At 38.4% G+C, this 19,263-nt stretch overlaps 1 protein-coding gene across 1 annotated transcript in view; it reads right to left on the minus strand.

Moving 5' to 3' along the window:
* Positions 1-17,605, minus strand: part of FAM98B (family with sequence similarity 98 member B) — a 32,445-nt gene extending 14,840 nt beyond the window's left edge. The window contains exons 1-4 of the mRNA XM_033107967.1: positions 17,465-17,605; positions 10,488-10,633; positions 8,680-8,814; positions 3,804-3,982 (exon numbers count right to left, since the gene is read on the minus strand). Coding sequence (XP_032963858.1) covers positions 3,804-3,982; positions 8,680-8,814; positions 10,488-10,633; positions 17,465-17,535 — 531 coding nt within the window. The 5' untranslated portion in view covers positions 17,536-17,605. The remainder of the gene's footprint in view (positions 1-3,803; positions 3,983-8,679; positions 8,815-10,487; positions 10,634-17,464) is intronic.
* Positions 17,606-19,263: the final 1,658 nt, after the last annotated feature.

A 19,263-nucleotide genomic window follows, 5' to 3' on the forward strand; every position in this document is an offset into this window, starting at 1 on the left:
TCTACTACCCGACCCAGCACCTTTCCATGAGGCCAAGAGCCTGGAAACTGCTCTCTGGGACGCTGTCCCCACACTCCACCCCCCAGGGTAGCCATGGCAATGGTAACTTCATGGATCCACCGCCCCACATAGGGCGTAAGAATGGCAACCAAGGATCCAAAAGCATCTGCAGGAGCAGTATCCAAACTCAGATTTCATTGAAAGTGACAGGGGTACTCATTTTACAGGGCAAGAAGTGCAGCGCGGGGCTGCCAGGATGGACGTACAATGGTTGTTTCATACCCCCTATAACCCACAAGCAGGTGGCATGATTGAACGCTACAACGGCCTATTGAAGCAAGGCCTCCGGGTGTCAAAACACCTTCCCACAATGCGGTGACTGGGCCTCTCGTCTATGGGACGTCTTGAGAATCCTGAATGAGAGGCCACAGAAGGGAGGGCCCACACCAAAAGAAGCTCTGCTACATTTAACGGCGCTCCCATTCAGTTACACGTTACCATAAGTGAGACTCTGTTAAAGTCAGGCTATGGCAGAAATGGAAACATTTTGCTGCCAGCACCCACATGCTTGAAAGCAGGGGAACGGCAGCAATGGACTTGGCCCTGGTGGGTCAAAAGCCCCCACTGTCGGTGGTTGGGCCTGATAACCCCTTGGGGGCCTGGTTTGACCCAGGATTTGCAACTGATGCCAGGGGTGGTGGCTGAGTGGCCACTGCAAGTGACTGTGGTATATGGAGGTCCAGAGGCCGGGAAAATTTTGCGGGGAACTTATGCGCTCTCGCTATGGCCTATTATGGGATCCCCTGTTCTGTTACATGTTGAAACTATGTAAGGGACCCCAAGCACTGCCATAAAGGTCTGGTACCACAAACCGGGAAAGGTGCCGGTGGCAGCGACCCTCCTTTCCCAGGACAAAAGGCTAGCATGCATCCTCCCAGATGGAAGGGATTTGCCATTGTTGGTTCCTATGATTACTATTTCTTTCCACACGTAGGTGCCTATAGGCTAATACGGCACAGGGCCCCTCGCAGAAGACACTTGTCTGCTTGTTGCGTAGATTGTGAGGCGAGACCCTGGGGGGTGGAGTGTGGGGACAGAGCCCCAGAGAGCAGTTTCCAGCTCTTGGCCTCACGTGGAAAGGTGCTGGCTCAGGTAGTAGATGGCCATCAGCTGTGACTGGTTGCCCATCAGCTATAACCAGTTAGCCATTAGCCACTGACATAACTGCTGTGGCTACGCTTGTTGCTTAGTTGGTTGGCAGGCAGAGAAGCGGAGGGCAGGCTGCAGATCGTGTGGAGCCTGCTTCTTGCGTCTCCAACCCAGCCATCAGCGAGAAACAGTGGTATGACTCCCCTACCTATGGCTCCGTTGGTGTTCCTTTTTGGCCTCACCATATCCTGCGTTCTTGTGTGGGGAGCGGGAGCTGACTCCCCGCATGTCAATTGTATTACATTGTATTAGACTCTTATTTTACTATAAGTCCGGGTCTCATATTAATTTTTGCTCCAAAAGGCACATTAGAGCTGATTGTCCAGCTAGGTCTTGTTTTCGGGGAAACACAGTAGTTTCTTAGTTCCTTAGCCCCTGGCTTTGATTACTCTTCTCATCAGTTTCTGAATCCTAGACTAAAGATTGCTCCTAGCCTGCATCACAGAATGTCTCTCAGATAACTACTTAAAAGCCTATAACTTCCCAACATCCCCCAAGCCATTCGGGACCCCCCAGGCCAGTATACTTGTTGGTAGTAATCATTGAAGCCTAATGTTCTTTCCAACCCATTCTGGGCCCAGCTCCTGGACAACTGATGCCACCTGAATGACTGGTTGAATGGCCACAGGCTCTATAGAGCTAACGGATTTATTAATTAAAATATTTTTCCTCATTCAGGGGTCTTAGGGATACAGAGGATACCCCGGCAAGATTGCCAGTCCCAACCAACAAAGCCAACAGGGTCTTCCAGGTGGATCCTGAGACCCCTTCCTCTCGTCTGAGATTAGATAAGGCGAGAGTTCCGTGAATCCCCCAAGAGGTAGGGACAGCTAGCTCTGTGCCCGTCTAGCAGGAAGCAGACACAGAAGACAAGATCTCCTGTCCCTCAACTTCCCCCAAAGATTTTATGGGGATCATGTCTCTCAAGGGGAAAACAAGGCAGGCAGTTAGAGATAGGCATCGGGTCTCTGCATTCCTGCATAACCCATAATATTCAACTGCCCAAAAGACCTCCCCTCTCCACCCAAAACTTCCCCCTTTTCATTGTAATTATCTACCTCTGTGAGAAACAAATGGGTACAAGATTCCCAACTAGCTCAAACTAGCCACTCACACCTGTGCAGTTTAAAAAAGATGAGTTAATAGCCTCTTGTCAATCACAAGTGTCAATCAAGCGGTCCCACACCCAGAAAGGAATAGCCCATTCTAGAGGAAAAAACAGATAAAAACTCCAAGTCCTCGCCGCCAGTCAGGCTCTTTTTGAGCCCAGGCCCTTGGCGCTTTGGGCTTTTTTTGCCTTTTGAGTTTCTTCTTTTGCTCGGCAGGTTCCAAATTCTTTGCAGTGTACTTTTTCTTCTAATAATGCCACCTTGGGCCCTTGAGCCATTGTCTGCTGTTCGGGTCCGCTCCTATTTATTTGAAGTGTACCTTCTCCGCTAATAAACTGTTTTTTCACTACTTTTTCACTACTTTCACTACTTTTCACTACTTCACTACGTTCAATTCTTTGCTCGAGACACCAAGAACCTGGACACCGTGCCGAGAAGGGCCCATCTTCCGGTAATACAATGGCTGATTAGAAGAGCCCAGAAATCTATTTCAATTTGAAATGGTCCCAGACATTTTAGCCAAACACAGATCATTCTTAATCCAGAGGGAAAAAACTCTGAAGAGTAACTTGTTAACTCCAGAACAATGTTTTTGAGCTGGGATTCACAGACAATCTTTGGTTTGCAAGTTCTATGGGACTCCCCAAAAGTTTTTAATATTGTGTTTCATCTTAATGATACTAAATTTCTCTCACATTCATTAAGACAAGTGTCTTCCTCAGTTCGTAAATTATAAATGCAAAAAGTACTTTATTCAAGGATTTAGCTTAAAGCAGTGTGTTTAAAAATGGAGTTTTAGTACCTATTCTTGAAGATGAGAATTTTTTTTCCTTAAAAATGAATTCTGTATTACTCCCTAGAAGGCTCCTACAAAACCTAGAAATTAGGCCAGAATTTGTTCTGTGAGAGTAGCATTCTCTCTAACATATACTTGACTAGGAAAAAGTAGTTTAATAATTGAAAAAAATTTTTCAAAAAGTTTGAAGTACATAGTTTTTGGCTGTTTTTACTCCATTAGGTTACTCATTCATTCATTCACTATACAGCAAACAGTTACTAAACACTTATCCACCAGAAACTGCTTGTTCACTGCCAAAGACAACCACATTGCAATTCCGCTAAAATGGTCCATTAAAAAAAAATTTAGTATGTCTTTGACTTTATAGTATAACTCTGCTTGTTTCATTATAATGTATTTCAATCTTTTTTTAATAGAGATCCTTAAATTTGCAAAGTGGTTTCTATCACAGCAATTCCCACAGCCTAAGGGCACTCGCTCATTAAGATCTGATTCCTGAGTATAAACTATAGGCAAATTAGATGACAGGCATATTAACTCCAAATCCAAAATTTAGCTCCCATAAAGATAAACTTCTCTTGACGGAAAGTACAACTTTTATTTAAAGGAAATATTTTCATTTTTAATACATTTACATGTTAGCATTTCATTGAATTTTGGAAAAGAAAAATAAAACAAATGCATACCTTTGACTCCACTTGGTTTAGCATAAGTGGAATGTCAGAAGTTGTTGACTTGGGAATACCAAGGGTATCACAGATAGCTTGAACTTCCTGATAAATTTCACTATTTTTATCTAATTGAGAATTTTTACGTTTCTTGTTCTGTAGTATCTGTAAAGCTTGCAGCTCTGTACTTAAAAATACTGTTAAGAAAAGGGAAAAACAAATAATGTTAAATGTATACAAACTCCTTGAAAATCCCACTTCTGGGTGTATACCCAGAGGAATTAAAATGAGATCTCAAGGAGATCTGTACCACCACGTTCCCAGCAGCACTGTTTACAAAAACCAAGATACGGAAACAATCTAAGTGTTCTTCAACAGATGAATGGATAAAGAAAATGTGGTATTTACATACAATAGAACGTTATTCAGCCTTAAAAAAGGAAATCCAGCCATTTGCAACAACATGGATGAATCTGGAAGACACTACACAAATGAGCCAGAAATGAGGCAGATACCGAAGTACAAATACTATATATATATCACTTTTATGAGAAATCTAAAACAGTCAAACTCATAAAGCAGAAAGTAGAATGGTAGCTGGCGGGGGAGGAGAAACAAGGAGTTATCAGTTAAATATAAACTTTTTTAAGAACTGGTATCTGTTTTTGGAGACCTAGGCATAGTCCTCATAAGCCACATCGGATACTAACTGGTCAGTTACACAAGATGAGCAGGTCCTTACAGCAGTGCCTGTAGCTCACACCACTCTATTGTGTACTTAAAGATTTGCTAAGAGGGTAGACCTCGTTGTGTTCTTAATCACAAAAAGAAATAGAGGACAGGAGGAAATTTAACAACCAAAAAAGAGACAGTGCCCTCCCACAAACAGTTTAAAGTCCAGTAGAAGACTCACACCAGTAAATCAATAACTTAAGAATGTGTAAGAACACATAAAGCTCTGATAAAATATTCTCTCTCTCATACGCAAAGTGCTCAAGCCAGGGCAGAATGTATAGCTCTAATTGATCTATACGCATAATCTGAGTAATTGTTTGCCTTCAGGACAGACCACCCCAGGCTGCTCACAAGTCCCTTTACTGTCACCATTTCATTTAATCCTTTCAACAGTCATATGTAAGAAAATTATTGAAAATTCTTAGATGGTTATTTATAATCTTGTTTTAAATTAACTTTTACTTCAGCAGTTAAAATATTGGGGTTTTGCTTGTTTTTATTTGTTTCAAGTTTCTCTCTTTCTCTCCATAATTTAATACTGTAGTTTTGACTTCAGCTGAGCAGAAATAGTATCTAAGAAACTGTTCAAAAGTACAGGTGCCAGGGTCACATACTGAGTTTCTGAACCAGTAGATCCGAAGTAGGAGTAGAGCATCTATGATTCTCACGGGCAGAGAGAATTGAAACCACAGATTTAAAGACTTTTTCATGCAATCTACACATTACACAGTCCAAAGTGCCCACAAAAAGTTAAGACCAAACTTTGCTTATGAGGACTATGCCAAGGTCCCTCTGATTTCAAAACCTCATTAAAACAAATCACCAGTTCTTCAAAAATGTGTATTTTGGACAGAACCTTGGCTGAAGTCCACCTTTGTTCTATGGACACATGCTCTATGTAATAGTACAAAGAAGAGTTCAGCCTAGTTTTTAAAATGCTAATCCATGCAGATGGTAAACACTACAGGGAAGTCTTCAGATTTCCCTTCCTGAGGCAATCGCTATAATTAGTTCCTTGGCTATCTTTTTAAGTATATATGTGTATGTATATTTAGTATGCACATCTACCATTTATGCACTTTTATTTCTTTTATACAAACAAGGCGTACTATACATGTTCCCTATATTATTTATTTACCAATATATCTTAGAGATCATTCCTTATCAGCACATTTGAACTGTTTTCTTTCTAATGACTATATAGTGGTAGCATGGCACCGAGATATCATTCCTACTTAACTAGTGTTGTGTCATTGGAATTAACCCCTAGACGTTTGCAAAAGGTGAAAAGAATTCACAGACTCAGCCTGAAATGAGGAGGGCAAGGAAGTAAGTTTATTCAAGAAGAAAGAAGCTGACCTAGACGTTGCCAGGGCAGAGGACTGCACCTAACTTTAGGTTAGCTTTTTCTTATACAGGAAAGTATAGGTAAATTTCCTTATGGCAGAAGTGACGCATAGACTGATGTCATTTGATTGACACATGTTGCTTTTATAACTAGTTTCTTCCTGTGCACGCTCCTACCCAGAATGCACACAGAAAAACCCACGGGGGTGGGGGAAGTAGGGGGGTGGCCAAGCCTTAATGTCCATTCCATTCTAATTGCATTATAATTAGGCTAGAGTTCAACTAAGCAGGTTTTGGCAGTTTGCGCATGTGTGAAGAACCAGTTAAAACCAGTTGGGTCTTATCTCCTCTTTTTATAAGGGTTTAGACATCTTCGATTTATTTCTAGGGGATGAGCCCAGGCAGTTCCTAGGGAGGGGATGTAGGCCTGGGCAGTCCCCCTTCAGGTTCTCTTTTATTAACCCTTTTCTGCCTCATCACCTAGGACAACGCCACAATGAACCTCCTTTTCATATATATCTGTACTCTTGGGGAAACCAATATGTGTATGCAGTCATGGAATTTCCAAGTCAAACGGCAGGTGAATTTTAATTGTAGTATTAATAATTGCTCTTCCAAAAGGTTTTACCAGTTATTCACCACACTCTAATGCCTAGAGTATATGAGAATGATTTACTCCCGCAAACTTGTATTATCTTTGTTGGCTTTTTTCGTATTTGCTAGACAAGTGAAAAAATTGTATACTGTCATTGTGTTTTTGTAACTCTAACTTTGAGGGGTGCTGTGCATTTTTTTCAGGTTTAAAAGCAATTTTTAAAAAACTTTTCTTTGTAAAAGCCTGTGCATGTCTCATAAACTCAATACGTATTTTCAGTGAGTTATCTTTTTCTTCTTGATTTATAAAAGCTCTCCACATAGTAAGGGGTTTGGCCCTTTTTGTTTTATACATATTGCAAACACTTCCAAGAAGAACATGAAGAAGCTTCTTATGTATGTATGTTTTAAAGAGAGTTAAACTAAAGATAAAGATGGAATAGATGCCGGTAAGATTGTGAACTGGTATAACCTTTCTGGAGCAAAACGTGGCAATATATACTTAGATGACAGATTTTTTTTTTCAATGTTCATAATGCCTGTCTAAGTAAAAGTAATCCAAAATTATGAACAAAGAAATTAATTTAAAATGGAAAAAAAATCCAAGTGCCCCCAAATTTGAAATTTATTAAAAAAATGTTAGGTCCATAGCATAGAATGTTTATGTGGCCAATTTAAATTCTTTTAAAATATTAATATTAAAAGATGGGGAAATGCTTACAATACATTAAATGAAGAGAAAGAAAAGGAACTGTATATATATAACAGGATCTCAATCTTATTTAAATATGTGTCTACAAATGAAAAAGAGAAGGGAAAAGAAATACACCCCAAAGTTATTCATGATTCTCTCTGGGGAGTGAGATTATAAATGACTTTCTTCTTTGTAAGTTTATCTACTTTGTAAGATTTCTATGATTAGCATGTTATATAGGTAGTTACATGCTACACGTTTAACACTAACTCCTCATCTTACTCCATCTCCTGAGGATGTAGTATTTTCATAACCAGGAAAAAACCTATACCAACTTCTCTTATATCTCCTCTTTACTTTTACTTGTACCAGAAGCCTATATTACTATTATTGCTGAGCTTCTTAGCAGCTAAGGCAAAAAGGGAAACATGATGAATTACATAGTTCATAGACTGACATAAAGAGCATGCAAGTTCCTCTAGGCCATGCTTCTTAGCTCACTTTCTGTCCCAATATTCCAAAGGATTACTGTGATCTCCAATTAATAACTTAAAATTCATTAAATCAGTAACTCACACTGAATGGAAGAAAGATGGGGAAACAGTGCAAGAAATGGGGCGGCATAATTTTTATTTCCTACAACACACACAAGGTAATTCAAATATCAACACGCCTATCATCACCACTCGTTAAACACATACATGTAGTTTTTGCTCTAATGAAACAAACATTACTAACACTAGAGCCCAGAAGAAATATATCACATGGATTTGTTTACAGATGGTATAAACCTAATAGAAATCTTCAATAATAGATGTTAGAAAAAATTTTCAAATGGACACTGTAGAGCTTTCAAAAAGCATGAAATTAAATTAACTAAGAAATTTTTGAAGGGACCCAATGCAAATAAATGGATATTTTAAAGTAATTGTTTAGATATAGGGTAATTTATACTCCAAATTCTCCCCTGACGAAAATAGACCCCACTCACTAGAATTCAAGTGGCCCAAGGGAGCACATTTTTTTTTTTTAACTGATATCTCCCTAGTGCCTAGATCAGTTACTGGTACAATAGTAAATAATCAATACATATTTTTGAACCCACTATCATTCAGTGCCTATCATTAAAGCAAGATCTGATAATCTGTTTCGCAGCCTAATTTCAGAGAGTTAAGATTAAATAAGACTTTGGAGATCACCAACTTTAGCCATCTAGTCATAAATGCTAAGACATGAAGTAGGTGAAAGAAATATTACTAAAATACCATATAAATTACAAAAACAGGGAATTCTATATTGGCCAAATAAAATAATAAGTGTTAGAAATCTCAGTACATGAAAATTTATACTACGTTTATATAAATATCTGAGTCAGTTTCATATTTTAAGTGAAATGTTAAAACTTTCTAAATATACAAAATGTCTAATGCTTCATTAATGAAACTTCATAAATCTTGACTTGAAAATAAATAAAAAAATACCAGATCAAACATGCACTTAAATGTTCCAAGAAAGATAACTTACACAGAAGTTTCAAATGGTCATCCTTCTTTTTTAAACGGTCTTTAATATCTCCCGATATGAGTACAGAATATGGACATGCCATTTCTTTTAAAAAACCACTTATTTCAAGCTGGAAGCTTTCTAGATCATCTGTCCCTTAAAAAGAAAAATCATAAGACATTTACTGAAAAAGTACCATATAATCTGTTACTATAAAATCTACCACTAGTTAATTTCACTTTTTACATTCAATTCTATCACTTTGTCGTTAAATCCTTACATGTGTGACCTCAAAGCTTAGGTAAAGGTATCTAAACAATTTCAACATATAGAAAGTAACTCCTAAATTCAGAAATATAATTATAAATTTAAGAACATAAGTACCTAATTATGAGATTATAAATATTTTTATATTTAAATCCCTGGTAAGGATGTTCCAATGTGGACTTTTCATAAAAGCAGATAAAATGAAAATATTTTATGCAAGTAACCAAAATATAAAAAGCATTTTTATGGCTATAATCGTGAATTGGCTTCAGAGCAAACGATCCATTTCTGTTATATTTCTATGGATTCAAATAAATGAAACCACCTAATTAGCCTCACTACTTATATTTCTTTCGTAATTTAATTGTGTAGGAGCTTATATCACATGTTTTCAATTTAGTTTATTTTATTTTGCCTCAAGTGAATTCTATTAGATTTGGCAAGGAAAAAAACAGGATAGCTTCAAAACGGAAGACTACTTTGTTCCCTAGCAAATGACCAATAATTTTTTTAATTTTTTATTTTATTACACTATCTGAATTTCTACCAATCCAAGACCCACAAGGACTCTAGTTACCAAGATAGTAGTGAATTAAACAAATTTTATGAGGAAGTACAGGAATTTTTTTATACAAGTATTCCTCTGTGAATCCGTGTCCTGAATTACAGGCTTGGTAATACAATTTAACTGGGGATTATATGTGCTCTAAAAAAAACAAAAAAACATCTTAATTCAAAATAAACAGTATTCAAAAATTAAACTTTTTAAATAACGAAATTCAGACTCTACTTTTTCTTAAGAACAATACTCAGGTTAAGACAGCAGATAAACAGTAATTGTTTATAATTTCACACAAATTGAAGAACCAATTTTGAATTAATATAAAATTTAATCCAAAGATATTTAATATAACATACTGAAGTTCTTCATATTAGTGCTTTTTCTTTGTACAGTGAGCACATTGTAGACAAACTGTAAAGCATGAACTACTAAGACAGGTTAGTTGATATTTTGTTAGGCTGACAGGAAAGATCCCTGGTGAAATAAACAAAAGGCAGCTATATCCCGAAATTCCAGGTTCTGGAACGTCTCCTTCACTCCTGGACAAAGATATGAGAACACGACTTGAGGTAAATAAATTATCTCAAATCCCTTTTGGCCGGACAAAGGAGCAGACCTGATAGATATGAATGGTTTATTTCGTTAATCCCTTCAGGATGGGCAAACAGGAGATTTAGAAGGCTCCAACCCCCTTCCCCAAGCAGGCAAGGGAAGGTATAAAAGTACGAACTTTTGCCTCAGTCACTGGGCACCCCGATTCGGGACCCCCGCCTGCTTGGGAATTCTGACCCTTTGCTTTCAATAAACTATCCTCTTTTTAAAACTCTCTGCCTCTCCTGGGTCCGTGTTTCCATTCTTCGGTCTCAGGAGACAGGATCCTGGCACTCACTCACTCACAAGTCCCCTACATCATTTGGGGACTCACAGAGACATATTCCCACATCACTATCATTTCTTTTTACTATTAAACAGAAAAGTAAATTAAAACACAATACAATACCAGCTGAAGTGATACTTTCTTCCAAGTTGCACAGTGATTTTATTTGAGAGCCTAACCAAACACAAAGCTCTGAAAATTCAGGGGAAGATAGTCCACCCTCAGCTGCCTTGGTAAGGGCTTGCTCTTCTAACAGTGGTCCCTTATATCTAGAAAGGAAAATATAAAAGGTTAAAAACAAACAAACAAACAAATCCCTAATATTCTTTATCATAGGCTATTGCCTGTTTTTGTAAATAAATTTTTATTGGCACACAGCAAATAAACGTATCCATTTACAGACTGTCTCTGGCTGCTTTCACAGTGCAATGGCTGAGTTGAGTAGTGACAAAGATAGTATGGCCAACAAAGCCTAAAATTTTTACTATCTGGTCTGTCATAGTTTGCCGATTTCTGCTCTATATAATTAACATTCATTTGGCTTTTTTTTGGTATTTTACCATTTTTAAAAAGTAAAATTATCAACCAAGTTTAAGAGAAATATTACATAAACACAAAGTCAAACAGAGCAAAGTCTAAAAATCATACTAGGTAACAAGAGTAAGAAAAAGGAAATACAGTGAAGTTGTGAAAAAAAGAACAGATGCACATTTTAAATTTAAAAAGTTAAAGCTGAAAAAGACCTGAGACCATTTTAACCTAAATTATTTATTTTGTAATTTTATACTTTTAAAACATTGCCACAAAGTACAGAACCTTAAAATTTTTAATCATTTTGTATATTATCTTAATTGAATTGCATAACAGTTTTACTTTTATTGTTCTTTCTGTAACTGAACTTTTTTTTCACATTATAATCAAAGATTTTAATATATTTGATGGGTTTTAATCCATTGCAGTTATTTTTCTTTTGCTATTCAAATCCTGGCTAGTGGGAGGCCATTCATGTTAGCCAATGAGTCCTGTGACTTATCCCCAGTATTTGTGGAATACTTTCATTGACTTTGTTTCCTAAGACAAGATGTTCCTGTCCCATACCTGTAATCAGCCATTTCTCCAACAAGCCCTGATTCCTTTTAATGGTAGTTCAAGTACACGACCTGGTACTAAAGGTTAGTCACTGTATCTATACCTTTTTAAGAGAAATTACATCAGGAGTTCACATTGCTAGTTCCTATTCAAATTTAGAATTGTGGCGTTTTTTTATTTATTTTGTTTTACATTTTTATCTATTTTCTCTTACAATGAAATTCTGGTTTCTAATGACATTTATATAAACCTAAAACATAAATATAAATTATATGTAGTTTCAGAATAGGAAAACTAGTATTATTAATAAAATTACGCAAAACAACTGATGTTTTTATCATTAGAATATATTCCAGTAAGGATGTATAAAAAAAAGAAATTCCTTCCCATGTGATTAAAACACCCACTCAACATACTGAAAGACCTTTGTTTCATTTAGCTTTTAATTTTTAGGGATTTGTCTTTTTTTGTTGTTGTGATTTCATTTTTATTAAATTTTGCTTCATAATTATTTAAAACATTTATATGGTTTCAAAACCTAATTTACAAAACAAGGTACATTCAGACAAATCTAGTTTACAATCTTAATCTTGTTCCCTCTACTCTGTTCCCTCCCTCCCCCATAGGTAATCATATTTATTAGTTTTGGTTTGTCATTCCATGTTTTTAAATATAAACATACATACTTTTTCTTCTTTACATAAAAGGTAGCCTATATATACTGCTCTGTTTCTTACTTTAAACACATCACACATACACATATTTACATGTACTAGAGATTTGTAGTTATTGCTCATTTTTACTGTTGTGTAATAGTACTTTGCTGTCTGGATGCACTGTATTTTATTCATTATGCTCCCCTGAAGGACATTTGGATTGTGTGTAATGTTTTGCTATTATTAAAAAATTTGGCAAATTTTTGTCAGTGTATATCTGGGTAGAGTCCTGTATGTGGGACTGTTAGGTCAAAGGGTAAGTGGATATGTAACTTTGCTAGATAGCATTAAATTCTCCTCTATAGGGGCGGTACCATCAAGGTATGAGAGCACCCATTCCCCGTAACTCACCAAACTTGTCAAACACTGGGATATTTGACCATTTGGTATCTCAGTATAGTTTTAATTTACGTTTTTCTTAAGAACAAGGCTGTACATCTTTTCACATGTTTAGGCCATTTGCATTTCTTTTTCTGTAAATTCTCTGGTCCTATCTCATGAAGGGTATTTTCCAATCTCCATGCTGAGGGTAAGAAATTAAGGGTTAACAGAGTTAGAATACCTGTTTTAAGTAGCAGGCCAGCTACAGTGGTAGGCATATTCCCGTGTGTGTGTGTGTGTGTGTGTGTGTCTATATATATACATTTATAAACAAATATATTCATTTACTTATAATTCACTTAATCTTTACAGTGATGCTTTGAAGTTAGTATTATCCTAATTCTGTAGGACCGGAAGATAAATAACTAAATAATGACATGCTGATTTAAATTCAGATTTGACCTCAAATGTTCCGTGTGAACTTTTAAACTTCTATCTACAATAATATGGAAACTAAGCAAATAACCTGGCCAGGTGATGCAGCGAAGTAAAGGCAGGGCTGGGACTAGATGGCTGTCTGCTCCTGCAGCCAAGACTGGTTCCTCATTCATTCATTGCCTTTCCTCCGTTTCTTATAGTACCTCTCATTGGGACTTAACAGAAAATATTTTATTCCCCCTACTTCCTTTCATTTCTGCAATAATCATAAATTGTTGAATAAATTTAACTAATTCAGATAGTTATTTTTACTAAAACGCCAACTATAAAATTCAACAAAAATTGATTAGATCACCCAAAATGCTGAATTTAGGAGGGGGGGAACCCAGTCATTAATGCTTCAGCTCATCAAATGAGGTAAAAATAAAAACTAAATGCATTTAACAAAGCTAACATCTAATAACAATCATAATCATAACAGCAACTAACATTTACAAATTGCTCTTATGATAGGCCAGTGCTGTGTGCTTTATGTATATTGCCTCGTTTAGTTGCCACAACGTCCTGAAAAATAGGTACTGTTATTTTGCTCTTAATTTGTTGTAGTTGTATATACTCGAACTTAATTAGTGCCCCTCTTATTGCAAACACTGGGGATCCCTCCCCTAGGCCCAGACTCCCCCAGGAGTCCGCCATCCACTGGAACCGTCGCTGCTGGTCTGACACTACTTCAAGATGGGGGATCCAACCTTCAGTCTGTTGGGGCCATTGGCAAACCTCAACAAAGACACAGCCAGGGCTTAATTTACTTTCTGTTTTCTCTTTTCATCAACCAACATATAAAATAGGAAACCCTTTCCCCCTGTCATTTACTGACCCTACTGGCTTGCCTCTGATCCAGCTCTCCAGTTCCCCCCGCTTCCCAGACCCTTCCACTATGTTCCATCCATAAACAAATCTCCAACATTGTCAATCTCTTCTCAGAAAGATTATGCCTACACCTCGAGCTTTGGCTATTTTACTCTCTCGAGTTCCTTAAGATCAGATGGTAGGGTTTGTCCTCCTTGTTTCCCACTACAGCATTCATATCATAGCTCCCTCATTATCTCATATTCCTGCTCTCTCTAGGCACCCTCTTTCTCTTGTGATTTTCATCTATCAATCTCTTGGATTAATCCCCAACATTCCCTGTGCTCAGTTTTCCTTTCCGTCCCCATTTTTGTTATGTTTCTTTAAAGTCCATACGTATACCCTATCCAATACCACAAGTTCTCAATTCCCTAACTCCCTCTTTTCCAACCTTCACCACAAGATGTCCGGGAGCCACCCCCAGACCTTGTCATCACCTGGAACTACTCCACCTCTGAAATCGCTAATTCAAACATGTCACTTCCCAAACACAACCTACATCTATCCTTTCAGCTTGCTCTTCTGACCACTCACCTACAGCTATGATATCCTACCTCCACTCCACTGGTTGCTCTGTATTCTCTGCATTTACTGGCTCCCTGCTGTTTTCACTTTCTTCCCTATTCAATTTAGATTCCAAGCTGTATCTTTTCATTTTGGTGCTCAGCAAATACCTACTGAAGAAACAAATCCTTCATATGCTCATCTCCTTCAGTTCTAATATTCAGTCAATCACTAAGTCCTGTAATGCACTTCTTTCCATATCCACTGCCACTAAGCAACCATCACTTCTTGCCTAGACTAACTAAATTCTCCAATCCACTCTCCACCTTGCTGACACAGGTCACTTTTCAAACTAGACAATAAATCCTTTTTATTTAAAATCCATCAATTATACCCCATTATTATGACAAAAAACAAAATCTACAATACAGCCTAAAAGGTGCTGTGTCCTGGTCCACACCTAACTGCAATCCAATATTCTACCACACTGGCCTTTGCTTTCTGACCTCCAGCCACATTAGCCTTCCAGTTCTTCTAATACGGCATGTTCCTTTCAACTTCACGGTCTTTCATATTTTGTTCTCAGGAATCCTTTGTTCTCCTTTTCTATCCAACTTCAGCTAGTTAACGCCTATTCACCCTTGCTATTGCAACTCAAATATCCCTTCCTCGGGAATCTATCACTATCCCTTGAGACTACATAGTTCCTCCTGTCATGTTTTGTCACCCTGTTCTCTTCCTTTAAATCACTCATTATAGTTAATATTCGTGTGATCATGTCTCTCCACTGAACTGTAAGCTCCACAGGGACAAGGGAAAGTCTATTTTGTTCACCACTGACTTCTCAGAACAGAGTCCAATATAGAGTTGGGCTCAATAAATATTTGAAATAAACTTCTCTTCATAATGGTGTTCTCAACCTAGGTTGGGAAGCTTTTTAAAAATATGCATGTCTATAACTGCACCCCTGAAGATCATGATTTAGTCAGCCTGTGGTATATACAAGACTGGCACATATTTTCACAAGCTCCACACATGATCTTGATGCACAATCAGGATTGAAATCCACTGTTCTAAAAAATCATGGACTGTCAGAACTGAAAGACTTCGGAAAGCATTTGCTTTGGCCTGCTCCTTTCACAGAAGAGGAAATTAAGTCATTTCTACCTTGTTTTCACGTATAATATACTGTGTCACTAAATTGTTCTTTCACATAGATTTCCTCTTTTATTTCCTCCCTTTAAATCCTGTTCTATCTGACAAAAACTACAGTATCTTCTCTGATATACTAAATGCTTTAATCGCAATAGAAAACGCATTATTCACAATCTACATGGATTGTATTTTAAAAGTGTTCAATTATAACACATATTCTAAATGAACAACTCTTTTTTTCACATTTCATTATTATAGAAAATTTAAACTTCAAAACCTTCTCCTCAGTTATTCCAAGAAAAATCAACTCTCAAGTGTGTAAATTGTTTTACTTTCCATATTGAATAATCTGAAACAAATTTTCCTTGATAAAGGTCAAGATTATAGCAAACTTCATTTTTCAAACCACCTGTAATACAAACAAAGTCAAGGAATGAGGGAAGGAAAAAAAGCACTGACTACCTTTTTCATAAACTATTTACAGAATCCCACTATTCTTACCTGGAGTACGTCAGAGGTCAAACTGTTTGAGGCCTAAACACTTCCATTAAGTATTTTAACTTCTTGTGTTGGTTACTTCTTTAATTAAGTTAAATGAAAATTTTCAAGGGATTTCACAGAAGTAAAAATGCCCCCTAAATAACCACTGGCTCTGTTCTTTCATTTGGCAAACATTTATTCAGAATCTACTAAATGCAGGGCTCTGTAAAAATGGGTCATTGCAAAGTAGGTATTATTAGAGTCCGAAAGAATCAGTTGATACAGAAGCAAGTGCAGTTTTAGGAAAAAATAAAGGGGGTGAGAGGGGTTCAACCTTCACAATAGCACTACAAAGGCACAGCCTATCCCATTCAAGAAAGTCCAGCGGTGGAAAGGCAAACAATAATGCAGATGGCTCCAATCTCTTTAAGTGTAGTTTCTGACTCTCAACTATCTGGCCCTATGCATATCTCTGTGCACTCTCTTCTTTGAACGTTTCTTCATTTATTTACCCATTCATTCAACCACTATTTATTGTGCTAGACACCACAAAAGGATGGTTTTGGAATGAGACAGGTAAGGCACCTGTTTTCCTGGAGCTGACTAGAGGTGGGGTTGCGGGGTGGGGAGCAGAGGCATTCAAGAGACAATAAGTGTGGAGGACAAGATAATCTGAATTCGGGACAAGGGCTGTGAAGGAAAAATGGGATAAGGCTGAGGTAGAGACTATGTTGCTCTTACTGCTCCCCGTGCACACAAGTATTAGCATCATCCCAGAAGTTCTCGCAGCACTTACCACTCTGAATTGTAAATACTAGTCCACTCTTTGTAGCCCCCACGACTATGTAAACTAGCAATCTGAAACGCTCTTTCCTCTGTCTAGCACATAAATACGCATTAATTGAACACCTATTAACACCAAGTAAATATACAGCTAACGAACAAATGAAATAGTGGAATGAATGGACTCGCACTGTACTAAAACAGTTTCTCCGGTCAAGGAAGCAGAAGAGATTCTCTCCTGAGCCCTCATCAAGCCACAGATGAGTCCTAATTAAGCCACAGGTTGGACCCCGCTGCAGGCAGCAGTCCCCGGTCGCAGTCCGAGTTCCAGCACCTCCCACTAGGCGCGACAACTACGTCAACAAAAACATCACGCGCCGGATAGGGGCATGCTTCCCCCAGGACAGAAACCAGCCAGGCCGCTCCGCGCCATTGCCACAAGTCCCGGCTGCGGAGTTCCGAGGCGAGGAGTTTGGAAGAGGGGACCACGAGCCCCAGCTTTCCGACCCTACTCCACGCCCTACCCCACAGACCGCTTTATCTCCCGCCTCCCTCTTAACTCCGTCGGCGCCGGAGGGAGAGAGGCAGAGGAGGCCTGCCCCGAGCTGCCCGAGCCCAGAGGAGACCCACAGGGAGGAGACTGCATCAGCCGAGCCAAGGGAAAGCTTACGTTTTCGGAGGAAAGACCTCGCCAGGAATACTCACCCCAGCGCCTCTAGTGTGTCCAGCACGTCCCCCTCCATCGTAGGCTCGGGACCCTGCTCCGGCCCTCTCATGGTCCTTTGGCCCAAAGCTGTTCACCGTTCTAAGGAGCCCGCCGGAAACCGGTGTTACGGCGCCAAGGTTCCGGTGGGAGTATCGACTAAAGAAGCCTGAAGCGCTTCTGACTGCCGGCGCAATGGTTCCTGGCCCAGAGGCAACAGACCCTCAGTGTCTGAAACGGTTTTATGTAATAATAATAATAACTTTTAAAAATAATAATAATAACATGTGGTAACTATAATTTTAATATATGTATAGTCACAGGATGTGGTGTAAAGCATAGGGAATAGAGTCAAAGGAATTGTAACAGCTATATACTATATCGGAGGGGTAGTAGACTGGGGGAGAGGGAATTACCGTATCATTTTATAAGGGATGTAAATGTCTAATTATTATATTGTTTTGTACACCTGAAACTAATAAAAAATAATAATAATAACATCATTACCCTAGTTTTTGAGTCATGTCAGCTGAGGCTCCAAAGATTGAAACAGAGGTAAGCCATCCCCACTGCATTCTTTCTGAATTCTTGACTTACAGAATCCATAAGGATGATGTAAGTTATTTTAAATCTGCCAAGTTGGTTGGATAAGAAGAATAGATAACCTGAACTTAATGGTAAAGGAATAAGCTTCTAAAGGGAAGATAATGAAATGGATAGGATCTATGTTGGGCCACCAGCAGTCACTCTGTCTTGGGCTGCCATATTCACTTTTCATGTTTACTTTCAATACCTACCTTCCCACATTCCGATTTACATTGGTTTTTGTGTTGAAAATTAGTTATATGGAATCAGGACTCCTAGGAGTAACGTAATCTTGTTTTCTGTGTGATGCTAGAGGTAAGGGAAGGAAACCTTGGTGATGCAATGTTAAAAGCATTCAGATCTATCTGCAAAGATTCCAGAGAAAATGGCTAGGTGCTGCTTAACACAAGAAGTCAAAATCCCACAAGAAAATATGATCAGAAAACATCCTCTAAGGAGTAATTTAGGGTAAAGTTTATACATACAGCCTCACTCCTCCCATGTCTGTGTGAAAATTAAATAAGCCAGAGACCATACAAAGCACGAACTTATAGTCTGACAAAATCAGACATAATTGATTTACAGTGAGGGAGCACATTGCAGAGGAACTGCATTAGTCAGGGTTCTCCAGAAAAACAGAATAGGATGGATGGATGGATATAGACAAACAGACAGATAATACAATTGACTCATGGTTATGGAGGCTGAGAAGTCCCAACATCTCCCCTCTGTAAGCTGGAGAATCAGGAAAGCCAGTGGAATAGAAGTCTGAAAGTCCAAGAACCAGGAGCTCTGATATTTGAAGGTAGGAGAAGATGGATGCCTCAGTTCAAGAAAAGAGAGTGTTTGCCTTTCTTTCATCTTTTTGTTTTATTCAGGCCCTGAATGGATTAGATGATGTCCACCCACGTTGGTGAAGGTAGATCTTCTTTACTCACTCTACTGAATCAAATTCTAACCTCATTTGGCGATACCCTCACAGGCATACCCAGAAATATAATGTTTTACCTATATTTCTGGGGATCCCATAGCCCAGTCAAGATGACACACAAAATTAACCATCACAGGAACTGTGGCATGCCTCTCAACAAGAAAAGGAAACATCTTGTGTAAGGTTTGGATTCTGCTGAAGGATTCTAGAAAGTGGCCATCAATTCTGGATTGGTTGCTACTTCTGAGGTGGGATTAGAAGTGGGTATTAACTAGGGGTTGGGTG

The sequence above is a fragment of the Rhinolophus ferrumequinum genome, chromosome 6 (genome assembly GCF_004115265.2).
Source record: "Rhinolophus ferrumequinum isolate MPI-CBG mRhiFer1 chromosome 6, mRhiFer1_v1.p, whole genome shotgun sequence".
In the NCBI taxonomy this organism is placed as follows: domain Eukaryota; kingdom Metazoa; phylum Chordata; class Mammalia; order Chiroptera; family Rhinolophidae; genus Rhinolophus; species Rhinolophus ferrumequinum.